Raw genomic sequence first — 17,890 nt, forward strand, 5'->3', positions numbered from 1 at the left:
ACACTAAAAATCTCCTGAAATTCTTTTAGCTTCTTCTAAAATCAGAACACGGGGACCTCTGAGTTTTTTTCTAATATAAAATACTAACTAAAAATCCCCGGGATGCTTTCTAAAATAAAACATTAGAAATTCCCCCAGATTCTTTGAGCTTCTTCTAAAATCAAAAGACGAGGACCCCTGAGATTCTTTCTAAAATAAAATACTAGAAATCGCCCGAGATTCTTTCAACGTCTCCTAAAATCAAAACACGAGGACCCCCGAGATTCTTTCGAAAATAAAATACTAAAAATCCCCGAGATGCTTTCTAAAATAAAACACTAGAAATTCCCCGAGATTCTTTCTAAATTAAGTACTAGAAATTCCCCGAGAGGCTTTCAGCTTCTTTTAAAATCACAACACCAGGAGCCTTCGAGATTATTTCTAAAATAAAACACTACAAATCTCCCGAGATTCTTTCAACTTCTTCTAACATTAAAACACCAAGCCCTCCCAAGATTCTTTCTATTAAAAAGGCACTAAAATCTCCCAACATTCTTTTCGATTTTTTTAAAATAAAAAAACTAGGAGACTTCGAGATTCGTTCTAAAATAAAATATTAGAAATCCCCCGAGATTCTTTCAGCTTTTTCTAAAATAAAAACACTAGGGGTCTTCGAGATTCTTTCTAAAATAAAACACTAAAAATCTCCTGAGATTCTTTTAGCTTCTTCTAAAATCAGAACACGGGGACCTCTGAGATTCTTTCTAATATAAAATACTAAAAATCCCCGAGATGCTTTCTAAAATAAAATGCTAGAAATTCCCCCAGATTCTTTGAGCTTCTTCTAAAATCAATAGACGAGGACCCCTCAGATTCTTTTTAAAATAAAATACTAAAAAACCTCCAGATTCTTTCAAAAATTAAATACTAGAAATCGCCCGAGATTCTTTCAACGTCTCCTAAAATCAAAACACGAGGACCCCCGAGATTCTTTCGAAAATAAAATACTAAAAATCCCCGAGATGCTTTCTAAAATAAAACACTAGAAATTCCCCGAGATTCTTTCTAAATTAAGTACTAGAAATTCCCCGAGAGGCTTTCAGCTTCTTTTAAAATCAAAACACCAGGAGCCTTCGAGATTATTTCTAAAATAAAACACTACAAATCTCCCGAGATTCTTTCAGCTTCATTTAACATTAAAACACCAAGTCCCCCCAAGATTCTTTCTATTAAAAAGGCACTAAAATCTCCCAACATTCTTTTCGCTTTTTTTTTAATAAAAAAAACTAGGAGACTTTGAGATTCGTTTTAAAATAAAATATTAGAAATCCCCCGAGATTCTTTCAGCTTTTTCTAAAATAAAAACACTAGGGGTCTTCGAGATTCTTTCTAAAATAAAACACTAAAAATCTCCTGAGATTCTTTTAGTTTCTTCTAAAATCAGAACACGGGGACCCCTGAGATTCTTTCTAATATAAAATACTAAAAATCCCCGAGATGCTTTCTAAAATAAAACGCTAGAAATTCCCCCAGATTCTTTGAGCTTCTTCTAAAATCAAAAGACGAGGACTCCTGAAATTCTTTCTAAAATAAAATACTAAAAAACCTCCAGATTCTTTCCAAAATAAAATACTTGAAATCCCCCAAGATTCATTCAGCGTCTCCTAAAATCAAAACACGAGGACCCCGAGATTCTTTCGAAAATAAAATACTAAAAATCCCCGAAATGCTTTCTAAAATAAAACACTAGAAATTCCCCGAGATTCTTTCTAAATTAAGCACTAGAAATTCCCCGAGAGGCTTTCAGCTTCTTTTAAAATCAAAGCACCATGAGCCTTCGAGATTATTTCTAAAATGAAACACTACAAATCTCCCGAGATTCTTTCAACTTCTTCTAACATTAAAACACCAAGTCCTCCCAAGATTCTTTCTATTAAAATGCACTAAAATCTACCAACATTCTTTTAGCTTTTTTAAAATAAAAAAACTAGGAGACTTCGAGATTCGTTCTAAAATAAAATATTAGAAATCCCCCGAGATTCTTTCAGCTTTTTCTAAAATAAAAACACTAGGAATCATCGAGATTCTTTCTAAAATAAAACACTAAAAATCTCCTGAAATTCTTTTAGCTTCTTCTAAAATCAGAACACGGGGATCCCTGAGATTCTTTCTAATATAAAATACTAAAAATCCCCGAGATGCTTTCTAAAATAAAATGCTAGAAATTCCCCCAGACTCTTTGAGCTTCTTCTAAAATCAAAAGACGAGGACCCCTGAGATTCTTTCTAAAATAAAATACTAAAAAACCTCCAGATTCTTTCTAAAATAAAATACTAGAAATCGCCCGAGATGCTTTCTAAAATAAAACACTAGAAATTCCCCGAGATTCTTTCTAAATTAAGCACTAGAAATTCCCCGAGAGGCTTTCAGCTTCTTTTAAAATCAAAACACCAGGAGCCTTCGAGATTATTTCTAAAATAAAACACTACAAATCTCCCGAGATTCTTTCAACTTCTTCTAACATTAAAACACCAAGTCCTCCCAAGATTCTTTCTATTAAAAAGGCACTAAAATCTCCCAACATTCTTTTCGTTTTTTTTTAAATAAAAAAACTAGGAGACTTCGAGATTCGTTCTAAAATAAAATATTAGAAATCCCCCGAGATTCTTTCAGCTTTTTCTAAAATAAAAACACTAGGGGTCTTCGAGATTCTTTCTAAAATAAAACACTACAAATCTCCTGAGATTCTTTTAGCTTCTTCTAAAATCAGAAGACGGGGACCCCTGAGATTCTTTCTAATATAAAATACTAAAAATCCCCGAGATGCTTTCTAAAATAAAACGCTAGAAATTCCCCCAGATTCTTTGAGCTTCTTCTAAAATCAAAAGACGAGGACCCCTGAAATTCTTTCTAAAATAAAATACTAAAAAACCTCCAGATTCTTTCCAAAATAAAATACTAGAAATCCCCCAAGATTCATTCAGCGTCTCCTAAAATCAAAACACGAGGACCCCGAGATTCTTTCGAAAATAAAATACTAAAAATCCCCGAAATGCTTTCTAAAATAAAACACTAGAAATTCCCCGAGATTCTTTCTAAATTAAGCACTAGAAATTCCCCGAGAGGCTTTCAGCTTCTTCTAACATTAAAACACCAAGTCCTCCCAAGATTCTTTCTATTAAAATGCACTAAAATCTACCAACATTCTTTTAGCTTTTTTAAAGTAAAAAAACTAGGAGACTTCGAGATTCGTTCTAAAATAAAATATTAGAAATCCCCCGAGATTCTTTCTAAAATAAAACACTAAAAATCTCCTGAAATTCTTTTAGCTTCTTCTAAAATCAGAACACGGGGGCCTCTGAGATTTTTTTTAATATAAAATACTAAAAATCCCCGAGATGCTTTCTAAAATAAAATGCTAGAAATTCCCCCAGATTCTTTGAGCTTCTTCTAAAATCAAAAGACGAGGACCCCTGAGATTCTTTCTAAAATAAAATACTAGAAATCGCCCGAGATTCTTTCAACGTCTCCTAAAATCAAAACACGAGGACCCCCGAGATTCTTTCGAAAATAAAATACTAAAAATCCCCGAGATGCTTTCTAAAATAAAACACTAGAAATTCCCCGAGATTCTTTCTAAATTAAGTACTAGAAATTCCCCGAGAGGCTTTCAGCTTCTTTTAAAATCAAAACACCAGGAGCCTTCGAGATTATTTCTAAAATAAAACACTACAAATCTCCCGAGATTCTTTCAACTTCTTCTAACATTAAAACACCAAGTCCTCCCAAGATTCTTTCTATTAAAAAGGCACTAAAATCTCCCAACATTCTTTTCGCTTTTTTTTTTTAATAAAAAAACTAGGAGACTTCGAGATTCGTTCTAAAATAAAATATTAGAAATTCCCCGAGATTCTTTCAGCTTTTTCTAAAATAAAACACTAGGGGTCTTCGAGATTCTTTCTAAAATAAAACACTAAAAATCTCCTGAGATTCTTTTAGCTTCTTCTAAAATCAGAACACGGGGATCCCTGAGATTCTTTCTAATATAAAATACTAAAAATCCCCGAGATGCTTTCTAAAATAAAATGCTAGAAATTCCCCCAGATTCTTTGAGCTTCTTCTAAAATCAAAAGACGAGGACCCCTGAGATTCTTTCTAAAATAAAATACTAAAAAACCTCCAGATTCTTTCTAAAATAAAATACTAGAAATCGCCCGAGATGCTTTCTAAAATAAAACACTAGAAATTCCCCGAGATTCTTTCTAAATTAAGCACTAGAAATTCCCCGAGAGGCTTTCAGCTTCTTTTAAAATCAAAACACCATGAGCCTTCGAGATTATTTCTAAAATAAAACACTACAAATCTCCCGAGATTCTTTCAACTTCTTCTAACATTAAAACACCAAGTCCTCCCAAGATTCTTTCTATTAAAATGCACTAAAATCTCCCAACATTCTTCTAGCTTTTTTAAAATAAAAAAACTAGGAGACTCCGAGATTCGTTCTAAAATAAAATATTAGAAATCCCCCGAGATTCTTTCAGCTTTTTCTAAAATAAAAACACTAGGAATCTTTGAGATTTTTTTCTAAAATAAAACACTAAAAATCTCTTGAAATTCTTTTAGCTTCTTCTAAAATCAGAACACGGGGACCTCTGAGATTTTTTCTAATATAAAATACTAAAAATCCCCCAGATGCTTTCTAAAATAAAACATTAGAAATTCCCCCAGATTCTTTGAGCTTCTTCTAAAATCAAAAGACGAGGACCCCTGAGATTCTTTCTAAAATAAAATACTAAAAAACCTCCAAATTCTTTCTAAAATAAAATACTATAAATCCCCAGAAATTCTTTCAGCGTCTCCTAAAATCAAAACACAAGGACCCCCGAGATTCTTTAGAAAATAAAATACTAAAAATCCCCGAGATGCCTTCTAAAATAAAACACTAGAAATTCCCCGAGATTCTTTAGATTCTTCTAAAATCAAAAGACGAAACCCTCGAGATTCTTTCTAAATTAAGCACTACAAATTCCCCGAGAGGCTTTCAGCTTCTTCTAAACTCAAAACAGGAGAAGCCTTCGAGATTATTTCTAAAATAAAACACTAAAAATCTCCTGAGATTCGTTTAGCTTCTTCTAAAATCAGAACACGAAGATTCCCGAGATTCTTTCTAAAATAAAATACTCCTACTAAAAATTCCCGGGACACTTTCTAAAATAAAACGCTAGAAATTCCCCGAGATTCTTTCAGATTCTTCTAAAATCAAAACACGAGAGACCCTCGACAGATTTCCGATTTTTCTAAAATCAAAATACGTGGACCCCCGAGATTCTTTCTACAACAAAATACTAAACATCCGGGAGATCTTTTCTAAAATAAAGCACTAGAAATTCACCGAGATCCGTTCAGCATCTTCTAGAATCAAAACAGGAAGACCCCCCAAATTCTTTCTAATATAAAATACTAAAAATCTCCCAGATGATTTCTAAAATAAAATACTAAAAATCCTCGAGATTCTGTCTAAAATAAATCACTAGAAATGCCCCGAGATGCTTTCAGCTTCTTCTAAAATCAAAACACAAGGAGCCCTCGAGATTATTTCTGCTTTTTCTAAAATTAAAACACGAAAACCCCCGAGATTCTTTCTGTTAAAAAGCACTAAAATCTCCCGACTTTCTTTTAGCTTTTTCTAAAATAAAAACACTAGGGGCCCCTGATATTCTTTCTAAAGTAAATTACTAAAACTCTCCCAAGATTATTTCAACTTCTTTTAAAATCAAAAGACAATTGCAATAATAAATTTCTAGATTTAAAAATCCACACAACAGTTTTTAAATTTCACTTTTTGTACACCATAAATACATTGTATTTTTTTTATTCAGTTATATTCTCGAGGACAGCAGTGAATTATTCTTACACCTTCACATGCTCGCTGCACTCGCATTATAATCGTTCGTTTTTTTTGCAGTAGACTGCAATTAAAGTTTCATAGAAATGATTAAGAAAGAACAAAGCTGTCTAATCATTTAAGAAATGTTTACAAGGCGAGCGCAGCGAGCACGTTCAGGTTTCTGACGTTTCTCCGATTTTAGTATTTAGTTTTTGGACACCAACGAATAATTTTGAATAACACCTAAATGTGATCGTTGCACTCGCATTCTGAATGTTTTTTTTTTTTAGTGAATTTATAGTGTGCGAGCACGTTCAAGATGTTCCAGTTCCACAGACATTAGTGATCACAAACTCACATTTTTAAACAGCTAAATTGATTTCAATAAATTTATCTTCTCAGGAACACCAATAAACAATTCTTTAAATTACACCTGAACGTGCTCGCTGCGGTCGCATTTTTTTTTCAACTTTATTATCATAAAAATGTGCAGAAAAAGAATCTGAGCGAAGTTGTTTGTATTTTGTTGTAAGAATTAATCTCTAAATTTCCATTTTTAGATAGTAAAAATTCTCTAAATAATAAATTTAGCTCCTAATATAAGGTCACTGGCAAGTAATTTTTAGTAACGCCCCCGTGCTCGCTGCGCTCTCAAAAGAACGTTTACGCATGAATCGTCAGTGAAACTACTTGGGTTTGTTATATTATAATAATCCTACGGAAGCTAAACAGGTCACCACTCTGAGAGTGAGGGAAGTACCGTATAAATTCTTTAAAGCGATTTTTTTATTTTGTGTAATTTTGCAAATTAATCGTTGTTATTATTATTATTATTATTATTATTTTAAAAGTAAAAACAAATACTCATACGCACTCAAATGCCTAAAATAGAATCGCCCCTAGGCACCTACATCCTACATATTACAACAAGTAGATAAACAAATCAGCATCAAAAACACAAACACAGTTACTTTTAAATTCACCTAATAACAGTAATAACACAACAAAAACTAACAGCCAGCCAGTTTCACGAACACCCAGTATAAATGAACCGTTCCGAAGTCCCCATTTCCACCCCAACTCAATTAATCCCAGTTAACCGCTCCCGTAATCCCGTGAATCACCCGCACCGCAACGCTCTCCAGCCCACGTCCCATTCAAATTCCCAGCTTCCACCCATGTAAACAAACAAACTTCCGACAACATACCCCAGCCGTTTGGCGTTCTTCCTAGATACGCCCCCGTGTCCCGATCGTGCAACTTCCCCTTGTAGAACTCCACCGAGGAGCGCGGATACTGGCGTCCAGAGGTCATTTTTCGCCGAAACAAACACAACAAACACAATTTTGTCCGTCTTTAAAAAATAACGTCCACGCCACAACACGAGCGCCACACCTTCGCTGACCACTACTCTACTACCGCACTGGTGATGGTAACGGCATGGGCATGGGCGGCGAGTCATCCAGGTGAGGTAGGCGAGGCCCTCGAACTCGGCATTTCTCTGTCTTACCTCTGCGCTACGTGTTGAACATGGAGTGCTGAGTGTCTTTGTTGGCGAGCCGGCGGTCGAGCAACCCGGAGTGACGAGGAGCGCGTTGGGTTGAGCGCTGGACGACGGTTTGTTTGTATGGTGGGTGCGAAGTTTCTAGGAAGTTGCGAGTTGCGCGTTTGGGGTGGTGGAGGCGGCGGGTTGAGGGTGAAGTGGTTGGGGGCAGACGGCGAGACGATGTGGTTTTGTTTGGGCGGTAATTTCGGGGGCGGCGATGTGCGACGAAATAAAGTTGTGTGATTTCATGAATCTAAGTACATTGTCGCTGGTGTTTTTAATTTATCTGATGTAAAATTTAATATTATAAAGGGTAATAAAATGATGTCGTGTTTAGTAATGTAATAAGTGTTTGATTGATCTTTTTTAAATGTTAATCATATTAATAGTATCCCTAATAACAGAGATGGACTAGTATTTTATGACCTCATCTTTTCTGTTAGTTTGTCTGATATAGACCTTGAGTATCGTTTTTTTTTAATGTTGTTATTTATGAATATTATTCATTAAACAGTTAAGCATGGTTTAATAATTTGGAATTAATGAAGAAGTTTTTTTATTTTTAATTAAATTTTTCCCGTTTACTCAAGCATTTTAGAAAATTAACCAAACAGATTTTTTGTAGATTCCTACTATTTTTCCAAAATCGTAAAATTGAAAAATGTCAACTTTAAGATTTAAAAAAGGGTAAAGGGATATTTTTGTAGATTTCCATCTCCAGAAGTTATTTTGGCTGCATTTTTTCGAAAAATTTTGCTATTTTTCCAAAAGCGCCAAAATGAATAACATTACTTTTTAAAATTTTCAAAAATTTTACGTTCAAGCCGAATATTTAGTAACAGTTAGTCTGGGATTATCAACACGTTTTGTTTTTCAAATCAGTTAATCCAGATCTATTGCCCAGAATTGTTTGAAGATTTTTGGGTAAATTTTACAAAATTTTGATTTTTCGATATGAAATTTTTGACCTTTAATTGAACAGTTTTGAAAATTATTAAACGAGATTTTTTGTAGATTTAGACCTCTGGAAGTTATTTTCGATTATATTTCTTCGAGATTCACTGTTGTTCTAAAATCACTAAATTGAAAAACATCAACTTTTAGATTAAAAAAAATTGATTTTCGATCAGTTCTATGAAATGTATATTCCAGAATTTTTTACGGATTTTTACGCAACTTCTTCAAAAATCAATTTTTGAATATGAAATTTTTTACTTTTTCCCAAGGACCTTCAAAAATTATGTAAAGAGATATTTTTGTGCATTTCCGTCTCCAGAACTTGTTTTAGCCTCACTTCTTCGAAAATTTTTGTTATTTTTTCCAAAATCGCGAAAATGAAAAACGTTAATTTTTAGAATTTTTAAAAATTTGATTTTGAAGTCGAGTAACAGTTAATCTGGAATCTTCAACAGGTTTTCTTTTTCAAATCAGTTAATCCATATCTATTGCCTAGAATTTTTTGGTGATTTTTAAGTAACTTTTAAAAATAAAAAAATATATATTTTTATATATACAGGGTGTCTCAGAAATAAGTACATTAATTGTAATCAGTTATAGAGCTCATTGAACTCAACAACTTTTCTTAGTAGAGTTTTGTCAAGAACTTTTTAATTATCAAGTTAAAAATTGTGAAAGTTACACCCCAATTAAGGTTACCCGCCCATGGATCCTCAGTCACCCATGGACACTAATAATTATTATAATTAATAATTTATGGTCAAAAACAGTTACTAGGATACGTATTTTCCTAATCTTGTCAATGTGACAAACATTTAGAGAGAAATTGAAAATCCTGCTCCCTAATGGCGTACGGAATTTCATCGGCCCAAATGTGGGTGTTGAACACCTTCCCTCGTGTAACCGACCTCATCAGTTGATGGTGTAAGAGATACAAAGTTTGCTTGTTCGTTTATTTTTCTCTTAACCCACTCACAAAAGTTTTGCCTACGTGGTAAGTCTGTTAGTTTCAATAACTGAACTTTCTAGTCCTGAAAGGGGTACATTTGTTCATTTGTTCTCTGAGTATCCTCCAAATACTACTCTCCGATACATCACACTAGACAGTGATACGTGCTAGTGCCCGGTCGAGCTTCGACACTCTTCAAAACAGCCTCTTCAATATTAGCAATTCGATTACTACGTAACTTACCCCGATCCTGAGGTGCAGGTTTAAAAGATCCGTACTCTCGAAAATGCTGCAACGTTCTTAAAACTGCGCATATTTGGCAGACGATTTGGGAGGTTTTCTGAAAAAATTCCTTGGGCGCGAGTGCCGTTTCCCCGAGCTTCACCGCACGTTAAAACGATATCGGTGCATTCCAGATTTGAAAACAAAGCCATTTCAACACATTTCGTCTATAAATTAGAAATTTGTGCCAAACAAATGTTAAAGAGACAACGTTTAATAAAAGCATTGACATAAAAATGATTGTCAGTGTCAAAACGGTTGCTACGGTACCTTCTTCATTGTTGTAGTGTTGCTACTATTTAAGTTATTATTTAAGGTGAACATAGACGGCTCGTGAATATATGGGTGGGAAAATTCGAAATTCGACTTGAGTTTTCGAAAAAATGCTAGATAAAAAAGTTGTTCCGTTTCACGAGTTCTGTTACTGGTTAAAATTAATGTACTTATTTCTGAGACACCCTGTATACTTCGCAACACTGAGTCCGGGGTCCCGAACACCCTATGTTTTTTACATCAGCTCTAGGAAATCTATATCCCAACATTTTTTGTAAATATTTAGGCAACTTCTCCAAAAGATCAATTTTGAATATGAATTTTTTGACCTTGTCTCGAACAATTTCGAAAATTATGTAAAGAGATATTTTTGGCGATTTCCATCTCCAAAAGTTATTTTGGCCTCATCTCTTCGAAAATTTGTGTTGTTTTTCCAAAACCGCCAAAATAAAAAATGGCAATTTTCAGAATTTTTCAAAATTTGGCTTCAAGTTGAATATTTAGTAACAGTTAATCTGGAATCTTCAGCACGTTTTGTTTTTCAAATCAGTTAATCGAGATCTATTGCCCAGAATTTTTTGACGATTTTTAGGTAACTTTTACAAACTTTCGATTTTTTAACATGAAATTTTTAACCTTCAAGTGACCAGCTTCGACGATTCCTAAATGAGATTTTTTGTAGATTTCGACCTCTTGAAGTTATTTTTCGTTATATTTCTTCGGCAATTCGTACTACATATTTTTCCAAAATCACCATATTGAAAAGTATCAACTTTTAGATAAAAAAAATATATTTTTTCGAGTCGGATATTTCGAAACACTTGTCTTGAACCCTCAACACTCTATGTTTTTAGCTCAGCTCTACGAAATGTATATCCCAGAATTTTTTGTGAATTTTTAGACAACTTCTCCAAAAGATCAATTTTTGAATATATGAAATTTTTTACTTTTTTCCGACCACCTTCGAAACTTTAGAGATATTTTTGTAGATTTCCATCTCCAGAAGTTATTTTGTCCTCATTTCTTCGAAAATTTTTGTTGTTTTTCCAAATCCACAAAAAGAAAAAACGGCAATGTTCAGAATTTTTGAAAATTTTGTTCTCAATTCGAATTTTTCGTAACAGTTAGTCTGGAACCTTCAACACGTTTTGTTTTTCAAATCAGTTAATCGAGATCTATTAACCAGAATTTTTTGACGATTTTTAGATAACTTTTACAAAATTTTGATTTTTTAATATGAAATTTTTGACCTTCAGTTGAGCACTTTCGAAAATTACTAAACGAGATTTTTTGTAAATTTCGACCTCTTGAAGTTATTTTCAGTTATATTTCTTCGAAAAGAATTCCCACTATTTTTCCAAAATCACTAAAGTGAACAATATCAACTTTTAAATTAAAAAAAAGCTGATTTTCGGGCCGAAAATTTTGAAGTCCGCAACCCTCAACATCCTATGTTTTTAGCATCAGCTCTACGAAATTTATATCTCAGAATTTTTTGTCGATTTTTAGGCAACTTCTCCAAAGGATCAATTTTTGAATATGAAATTTTTGACTTTTTCACGAACACCTTCGAAAATTATGTACAGATATGTTTTTGAAGATTCTTACATATCTCCAGAAGTTATTTGGCCTCATTTCTCAGACAATTTTTCCTGTTTTTCCAAAAGCGACAAAATGAAAAACGACAATTTTCAGAATTATTGAAAATTTTATTTTCTAATCGAATATTTCGTAATAGTTAATCTGGAATCTTCAACTAGTTTTGTTTTTCAAATCAGTTAATCGAGATCTATTGCCCAGACGATTTTCAGTAATTTTTATAAAATTTTTATTTTTTAGTATGAACTGCCGAAATAAAAACCGGCAATGTTCAGAATTTTTGATTTTTTTTTTAAGTCGAATATTATATTAATAGTTTTAGTCTGAAATCTTCAACAGATTTTGTTTTTCAAATCATTTAATCGATATCTATTGCACAGAATTTTTTGACGATTTTCAGGTAACTTTGAACAATTTCGATATGAAATTTTTGACTAAGCAGTTTCGAAAATTACTAAACTAAATTTTTTGTAGATTTCGAACTTTGAAATTATTTTCGGTTATGTTTCTTCGAGAAGAATTCCCACTAATTTTCCAAAATCACCAAATTCAAAAATATCAACTTTTAAAATAAAAAAAGCTGATTTTCGGACCGAAACACTTAGTCAAGGATCCTCAACACTCTATGTTTTTAGTATCAGCTCTACGAAATATATATCCCAGAATTTTTTGTGAATTTTTAGCGACCCTCTCCAAAAGATCAATTTTTGAATATGAAATTTTTGACCTTTTTTCGAACACTTTTGAAATTTTTGTAAACAGATATTTTTGTAGATTTATATCTCCAGAAGTTATTTTGCCATCATTTCTTTGAAAATGAAAAACGGCAATTTTCAGAATTTTTGAAAATAGAGATGTATTGCCCAGAATTTTTTGAAGATTTTTGGGTAGATTTTAAAAAAATTCGATTTTTCACACGAGTTTTTGTAAATTGGGATCTCTTGAAGTCATTTTCGGTTATATTCCCTCGAAAATGACTTCAAGATGACGAAATTTACAAAAAATCTCGTTTGGAATCCTCGAAAGTGCTCAATTGAAAGTCAAAAATCTCTAATTGAAAAATCGAAATTTTGTAAAAATCAAAAAATTGTCAAAAAATTCTGAGCACTAGACCCCGATTAGCTGATTTGAAAAACAAAAAGTCTAAAAAATTACGTTTTTTATTTTGACGATTTTAGGACAACAGAAAACATTTTCGAAGAAATAAAGCCAAAATAATTTCTGGAGATGAAAATCTGCAAAAATATCTCTAATTTTCGAAATCAAAAGTTTCATAAGAGAGAGTACTGAACAACTGGACATTTGGAACAGTTGTCTAAAAAATTCTAATATATACATTCCGTAGGCTGATGCCAAAAACATTGGGTGTGAGGGTCCAGGATAAAGTGTTTTGAAATATTCGGCCCGAAAATCAGTATTTTTTTTTAAATTAAAAGTTGATATTTTTCTATTTGGTAATTTTGGGAAAACAGTGGAAATTTTCGAAGGAAAATAATGGAAAATAACTTCAAGATGTCGTAATCTACAAAAAATCTTGTTTGGTAATCTTCGTAAGTGGTCAATTGAAAGTCAAAAATTTCATATTGAAAAATGCAAATTTTGTAAAATTTACCAAAAAATCGTCAAAAAATTCTGGGCAATAGATCTCGATTAGTTGATTTGGAAAACAAAACGTCTGAAGGATCCCAGGCTATGTTACGAAATATTCGGCTTGAAACTAAAATTTTTGAAAATTTTAAAAAAATTCGTTTTTCGTTTTGGCGATTTTCGAAAACTAGCTAAAATTTTCGAATAAATGGAGCCAAAATAACTTCTCGAAATGGAAATCTACAAAAATGTCTGTAATTTTCAAGATCAAAAATTTCATAGGGGTGTTGAAAAACTGAACTTTTGAAAAAGTTGTCTAAAAATCCAGAAAAAAATTTATGATATACATTTCATATAGCTGAGGCTAAAATCATAGGGTGTTGAGGGTCCTGAATTAAGTGTTTCGAAATATGTATTATTCACGAAAATCAAATTTTTTTATCTAAAAGTTGATATGTTTCAGTTTGATGATTTTGGAAAAATACCAACTTTTATATATCTTTTGTTTTTCATGTGGAATATTTCGAAACACTTAACCCGGTACCCTAAACAACATGTTTTTAGCATCAACTTTGGGAAATATATCACCAAGACTTTTTTTTGAATTTTTAGTTTTTCAATAGGCCCTCCTCCCCATGAAATTTTTGATAAAATGAAAAATTAGAAATATTTTTTTATTAAGTCCGGAACCCTGGACACGCTATGTTTTCTAATTAGCCCGTCTAGATCTATTGTCCAGATTTTTTCGTAGATTTTTGGACAAGTTTTCCAAAAGTTCAATTTTTCGATATGAATTTTTTTACTTTTACCCTCGACTACTTTCGAAAATTACCGGACGAGATTTTTGTAGATTTTGACGTCCTGAAGTTATTTTCGGCTATATTTCTTCGAGAATTCCTATTTTTTTCTAGAATGGCTAATATGAAAAGTGGAAATTATTCGGATTAAAAAAAATTATTTTGGGTCGGTTGAAACTGCCCAGAATTTTTTCTGGATTTTTGGACAAGGTTTTCAAAACCTCAAATTTTCAATACCAAATTATCGAAACAAATATGTATTTTGTAGATTTCTATCGCCTGAAATTATTTACGACTTCATTTTTTGGAAAATACTTTATTTTTTCAAAATTGCTAAAAATCAAAAAGAAATATTTTTGAATAATTTTAAAAATACGGTTTCCAAGATGAATATTTTGAAACACTTAGTCCGGGATGCTATATTTGTGGATCAGTTCATTGAAATCTATCTTTTTGTGGATTTTTGGCAAGTCTTGCAAAAGCTAAATTTTTCAAAATGAAATTTTTGACCTTTTACTCTAGTACTTTCGAACATTACCAGACGAGATATTTTTGTAGATTTCATTCAACCTCCTGAAGTTATTTTCGGCTAGATTTCTTCAAGAATTCCAACTTTTTTCCAGAATCGCCAATATGAAAATGGAAATTTAAAAAAAAAAAATGATTTCTTAAACAGATATTTCGAACACCTTTGAAAGTTATCTAAAGAGGTTTTTTTGTAAATTTCGACCTCCTGGAGTTATTTGCTTCTTCATTTCTTGGAAAAATCTTGCTATGTTGCCAAAATCACCAAAATCAAAAACTGCGATTTTTAAGCTTTTTAAAAATTTTATTTTAATACTGAATATTTCGAAATAGTTGTTTGGGTCCCTCAACACACCTGGTTTCTCAAATCAGCTTGTCCAGATCCATCACCTAGAATTTTTTTTGGATTTTTCAGGAATTTTTACAAAAGTTGAATTTTTCAATGTGAAATTTTTTACTTTTACTCTCGAGCATTTTCAAAAATTACCTAACGAGATTTTTTGTAGCTTTCAACCTCATTAAAAATTTTCGGTCATATTTCTTCGAAAATTCCTACTTTTTCTCCAGAATCACCATCATGAAAAATGGAATTTTTTCGTGGATTTTTAGGCAAGTTTTTCCAAAGGCTCAATTTTTTAATAAAATTTTTGACTTTTTCTCGAGCACCTTCGAAAATTACATGCAGAGATTTTTTGTAGATTTCCACTTCCAGAAGTCATTTTCGGCATCATCTCTTAGAAAATTCTTGCCATTTTTCCAAAATCGCTAAATTCAAAAATATCAGTTTTTGACGATTTTTAAAAATTTTTACTTTTAAGCTGAATATTTGGAAACAGTTGTTTGAGATCCTCAACACACCTTGTTTCTCAAATCAGCTCGTCGAGATCCATTACCCAGAATTTTTATGGATTTTTCAGCAATTTTTACAAAAGTTGAATTTTTCAAAATGAAATATTTGACTTTCACTTTCCAACAATTTCTAAAATTAACCAACGAGATTGTTTTGTAGCTTTAGACCTCATGCAGTTATTTTCGGTTATATTTCTTCGAAAATTCCCACTTTATTCCAGAATCACCAATATGAAAAATGGAATACTTTAGATTAAAAAAAAATTGATTTTGAAGACGGATATTTCGAAATACTTAACACGCTATCTTTTTCCAATCAGCTATTCGAGGTCTATTTCCCAGAATTTTTTATTTGTGGATTTTTGGGCAAGTTTTCCAAAAGTTCAATTTTTCTAATGAAATTTTTGACCTTTTCTCGAGCACCTTCGAAAACCACATACAGAGATTTTTTGTAGATTTCCTCCTCCAGAAGTCATTTTCGGCTTCATCTCTTAGAAAATTCTTGCTATTTTTTCAAAATCGTTAAATTCAAAAATATTAAGTTTTCACGTTTTAAAAAAATATATTTTCAAGCTGAATATTTGGAAACAGTTGTTTGGGATCCTCAACACACCTTGTTTCTCAAACCAGCTCGTCGAGATCCATTACCCAGAATTTTTGTGGATTTTTCAGCTATTTTTACAAAAGTTGAATTTTTCAAAATGAAATTTTTGACTTTAACTTTCGAACAATTTCGAAAATTAACCAACTTAGTTTTTTTGTAGCTTTAGACCGCATGAAGTTATTTTCGGTTATATTTCTTCGAAAATTCCCACTTTTTCTCCAAAATCACCAATAAGAAAAATTGCTAAAATCAAAAATTTAAATTTTTGACGATTTCTAAAAATTTTAATGTCAAACTGAACATTTCGAAACAGTTGTTTCAGACCCTCAGCACACCTTGTTTCTCAAATCAGCTCGTCGAGATCCATCACCCAGAATTTTTTGTGGATTTTTCAGCAATTTTTACAAAAGTTACATTTTTCAATATGAAATTTTTGACTTTTACTTTCGAGCATTTTGAAAAATTACCTAAAGAGATTTTTTGTAGCTTTCAACCTCATGAAGTTATTTTCGGTTATATTTCTTCGAAAATTCCTCCTTTTTCTCCAGAATCACCATCAGGAAAAATTGAATTTTTTTCATGGATTTTTGAGCAAGTTTTCCAAAGCTCAGGTTTTTTAATGGAATTTTGACCTTTTCTCGAGCACCTTCGAAAATTATATATATATTTTTTTTTGTAGATTTCCACGACCAGAAGTCAGTGCTTCAAAAATTCCAACCATTTGCTCAAAATCGCTAATATGAAAAAATTATTAAAAAAAAAGATTTTGGATCTGAATATTTCGAAAACTGGTTAAATGGATATAAACATTATAATTTGAAGTTAGGTAGAGTAATAATGTACAAACTGACATCAGATATGTCACTACAAAGTTTTAAATATGTTGCCAACTTGGCAAAAAATAGCAAACATAAATACAAACATAACATGTAATGGGAGAAATTCGGTAAAAAATTGCAAAATAATTCAACAATATCTAAGATGTCTGAACTAGACTAAATTTTTACAAAAGCTACACTTCAGAAACAAGTTTTAAAATTCTGCTATAGTAATTTTTAAACTCGAATTTAACCTCTCTTATTGCAAATTTTGTCGTATTGCGTTCATTCATTTTCGTTTTTCAATACTTCGTCCGTATTTGCCACTACAAAAATGACGCAACTTCCGCTCTTTACAAGCTCACAATAACTCTGGAATCGAGTCGATTTCCATTAACAATACCTCGCTAATCCCACCACACAATTAACTCCATTCAAGTCCGCAAACTCTTTCCTTTCCACCTCAATTAAGCAAAGAACATCCCGTCTGTCGCTCCGAAAGCCCTTGAGTAAAACTACTCGAAACCAGCAGCTATGTGTCATTCAATTAAGCACCTATTTAGTACTTTAAGTAGAGCGATTTAGCCACAATCCCAGACAGTTAAAAAAACGAGCAATTTTATAATAAATATTACGAGCATGCATATTACTTGACATCCTATTTAAACCCCCCGAGCAACCTTGTCCCATTTTTCCATTTCAACCCTAATACAACAATAGTTACTCACACCAACTCGTCGGAGTCCTTCCCATCACCTTCTTCGTGTCCGTGTCGTACACGAACCTCAGGCATTTCTGTTTTCTGGTCAGTTTGAGGTCCTCGAGCTTCACGAAGTACTGGGTCTGGATGCTGAGGAGCTCATCCTGCTTGCTCAACGACCTGGAGGGTTGTTTTCTGAGATTGTTGGAGGACGGCATCTTCGACGGTGCTGGAGACAGAGGTGGACTGCGACTGGTCGAGGGCACACGAGATGGACCGTAGGAGGGCCCGGATATTAGCGATTTTGTTGTGAATAAATACATCCTTGTCAGTAGTTCCAAATAAAAGGCGACGTTTGTGCGGTTCAAAACGTCAAAAGTGGCTATGCAACCGAGGACATGGAAAATGGGACCCATTTCTGGCTAAAGTCCGATTTCACGGTTTTTTCATGTGTTTGTCGGTAATTAGTTGGTCAGAGTGTTAATAGATAATCTCTGAAACTACTGGACCCATCGTTGTCAAATTTTATATGTGTATT

The 17,890-nt window shown here is 32.6% G+C and overlaps 1 protein-coding gene across 2 annotated transcripts in view; it reads right to left on the reverse strand.

Moving 5' to 3' along the window:
* LOC135130845 (sodium/potassium-transporting ATPase subunit beta-2-like) overlaps window positions 1-17,619 on the reverse strand; it is a 30,468-nt gene extending 12,849 nt beyond the window's left edge. Inside the window, exon 1 of one of the 2 annotated variants that reach the window (XM_064058278.1) lies at window positions 17,381-17,619. In XM_064058278.1, coding sequence (XP_063914348.1) covers window positions 17,381-17,570 — 190 coding nt within the window. In that variant the 5' untranslated portion in view covers window positions 17,571-17,619. Of the gene's footprint in view, window positions 1-7,074; window positions 7,467-17,380 lie in introns of those variants that run through there. The other variant, XM_064058279.1, reaches the window with a different exon arrangement.
* Between the last annotated feature and the right edge of the window lie 271 nt (window positions 17,620-17,890).

Source organism: Zophobas morio, unplaced genomic scaffold (genome assembly GCF_036711695.1).
Source record: "Zophobas morio isolate AGI-343-1 ecotype UQ-CSIRO unplaced genomic scaffold, CSIRO_AGI_Zmor_V1 ptg000018l, whole genome shotgun sequence".
Lineage (NCBI taxonomy): Eukaryota > Metazoa > Arthropoda > Insecta > Coleoptera > Tenebrionidae > Zophobas > Zophobas morio.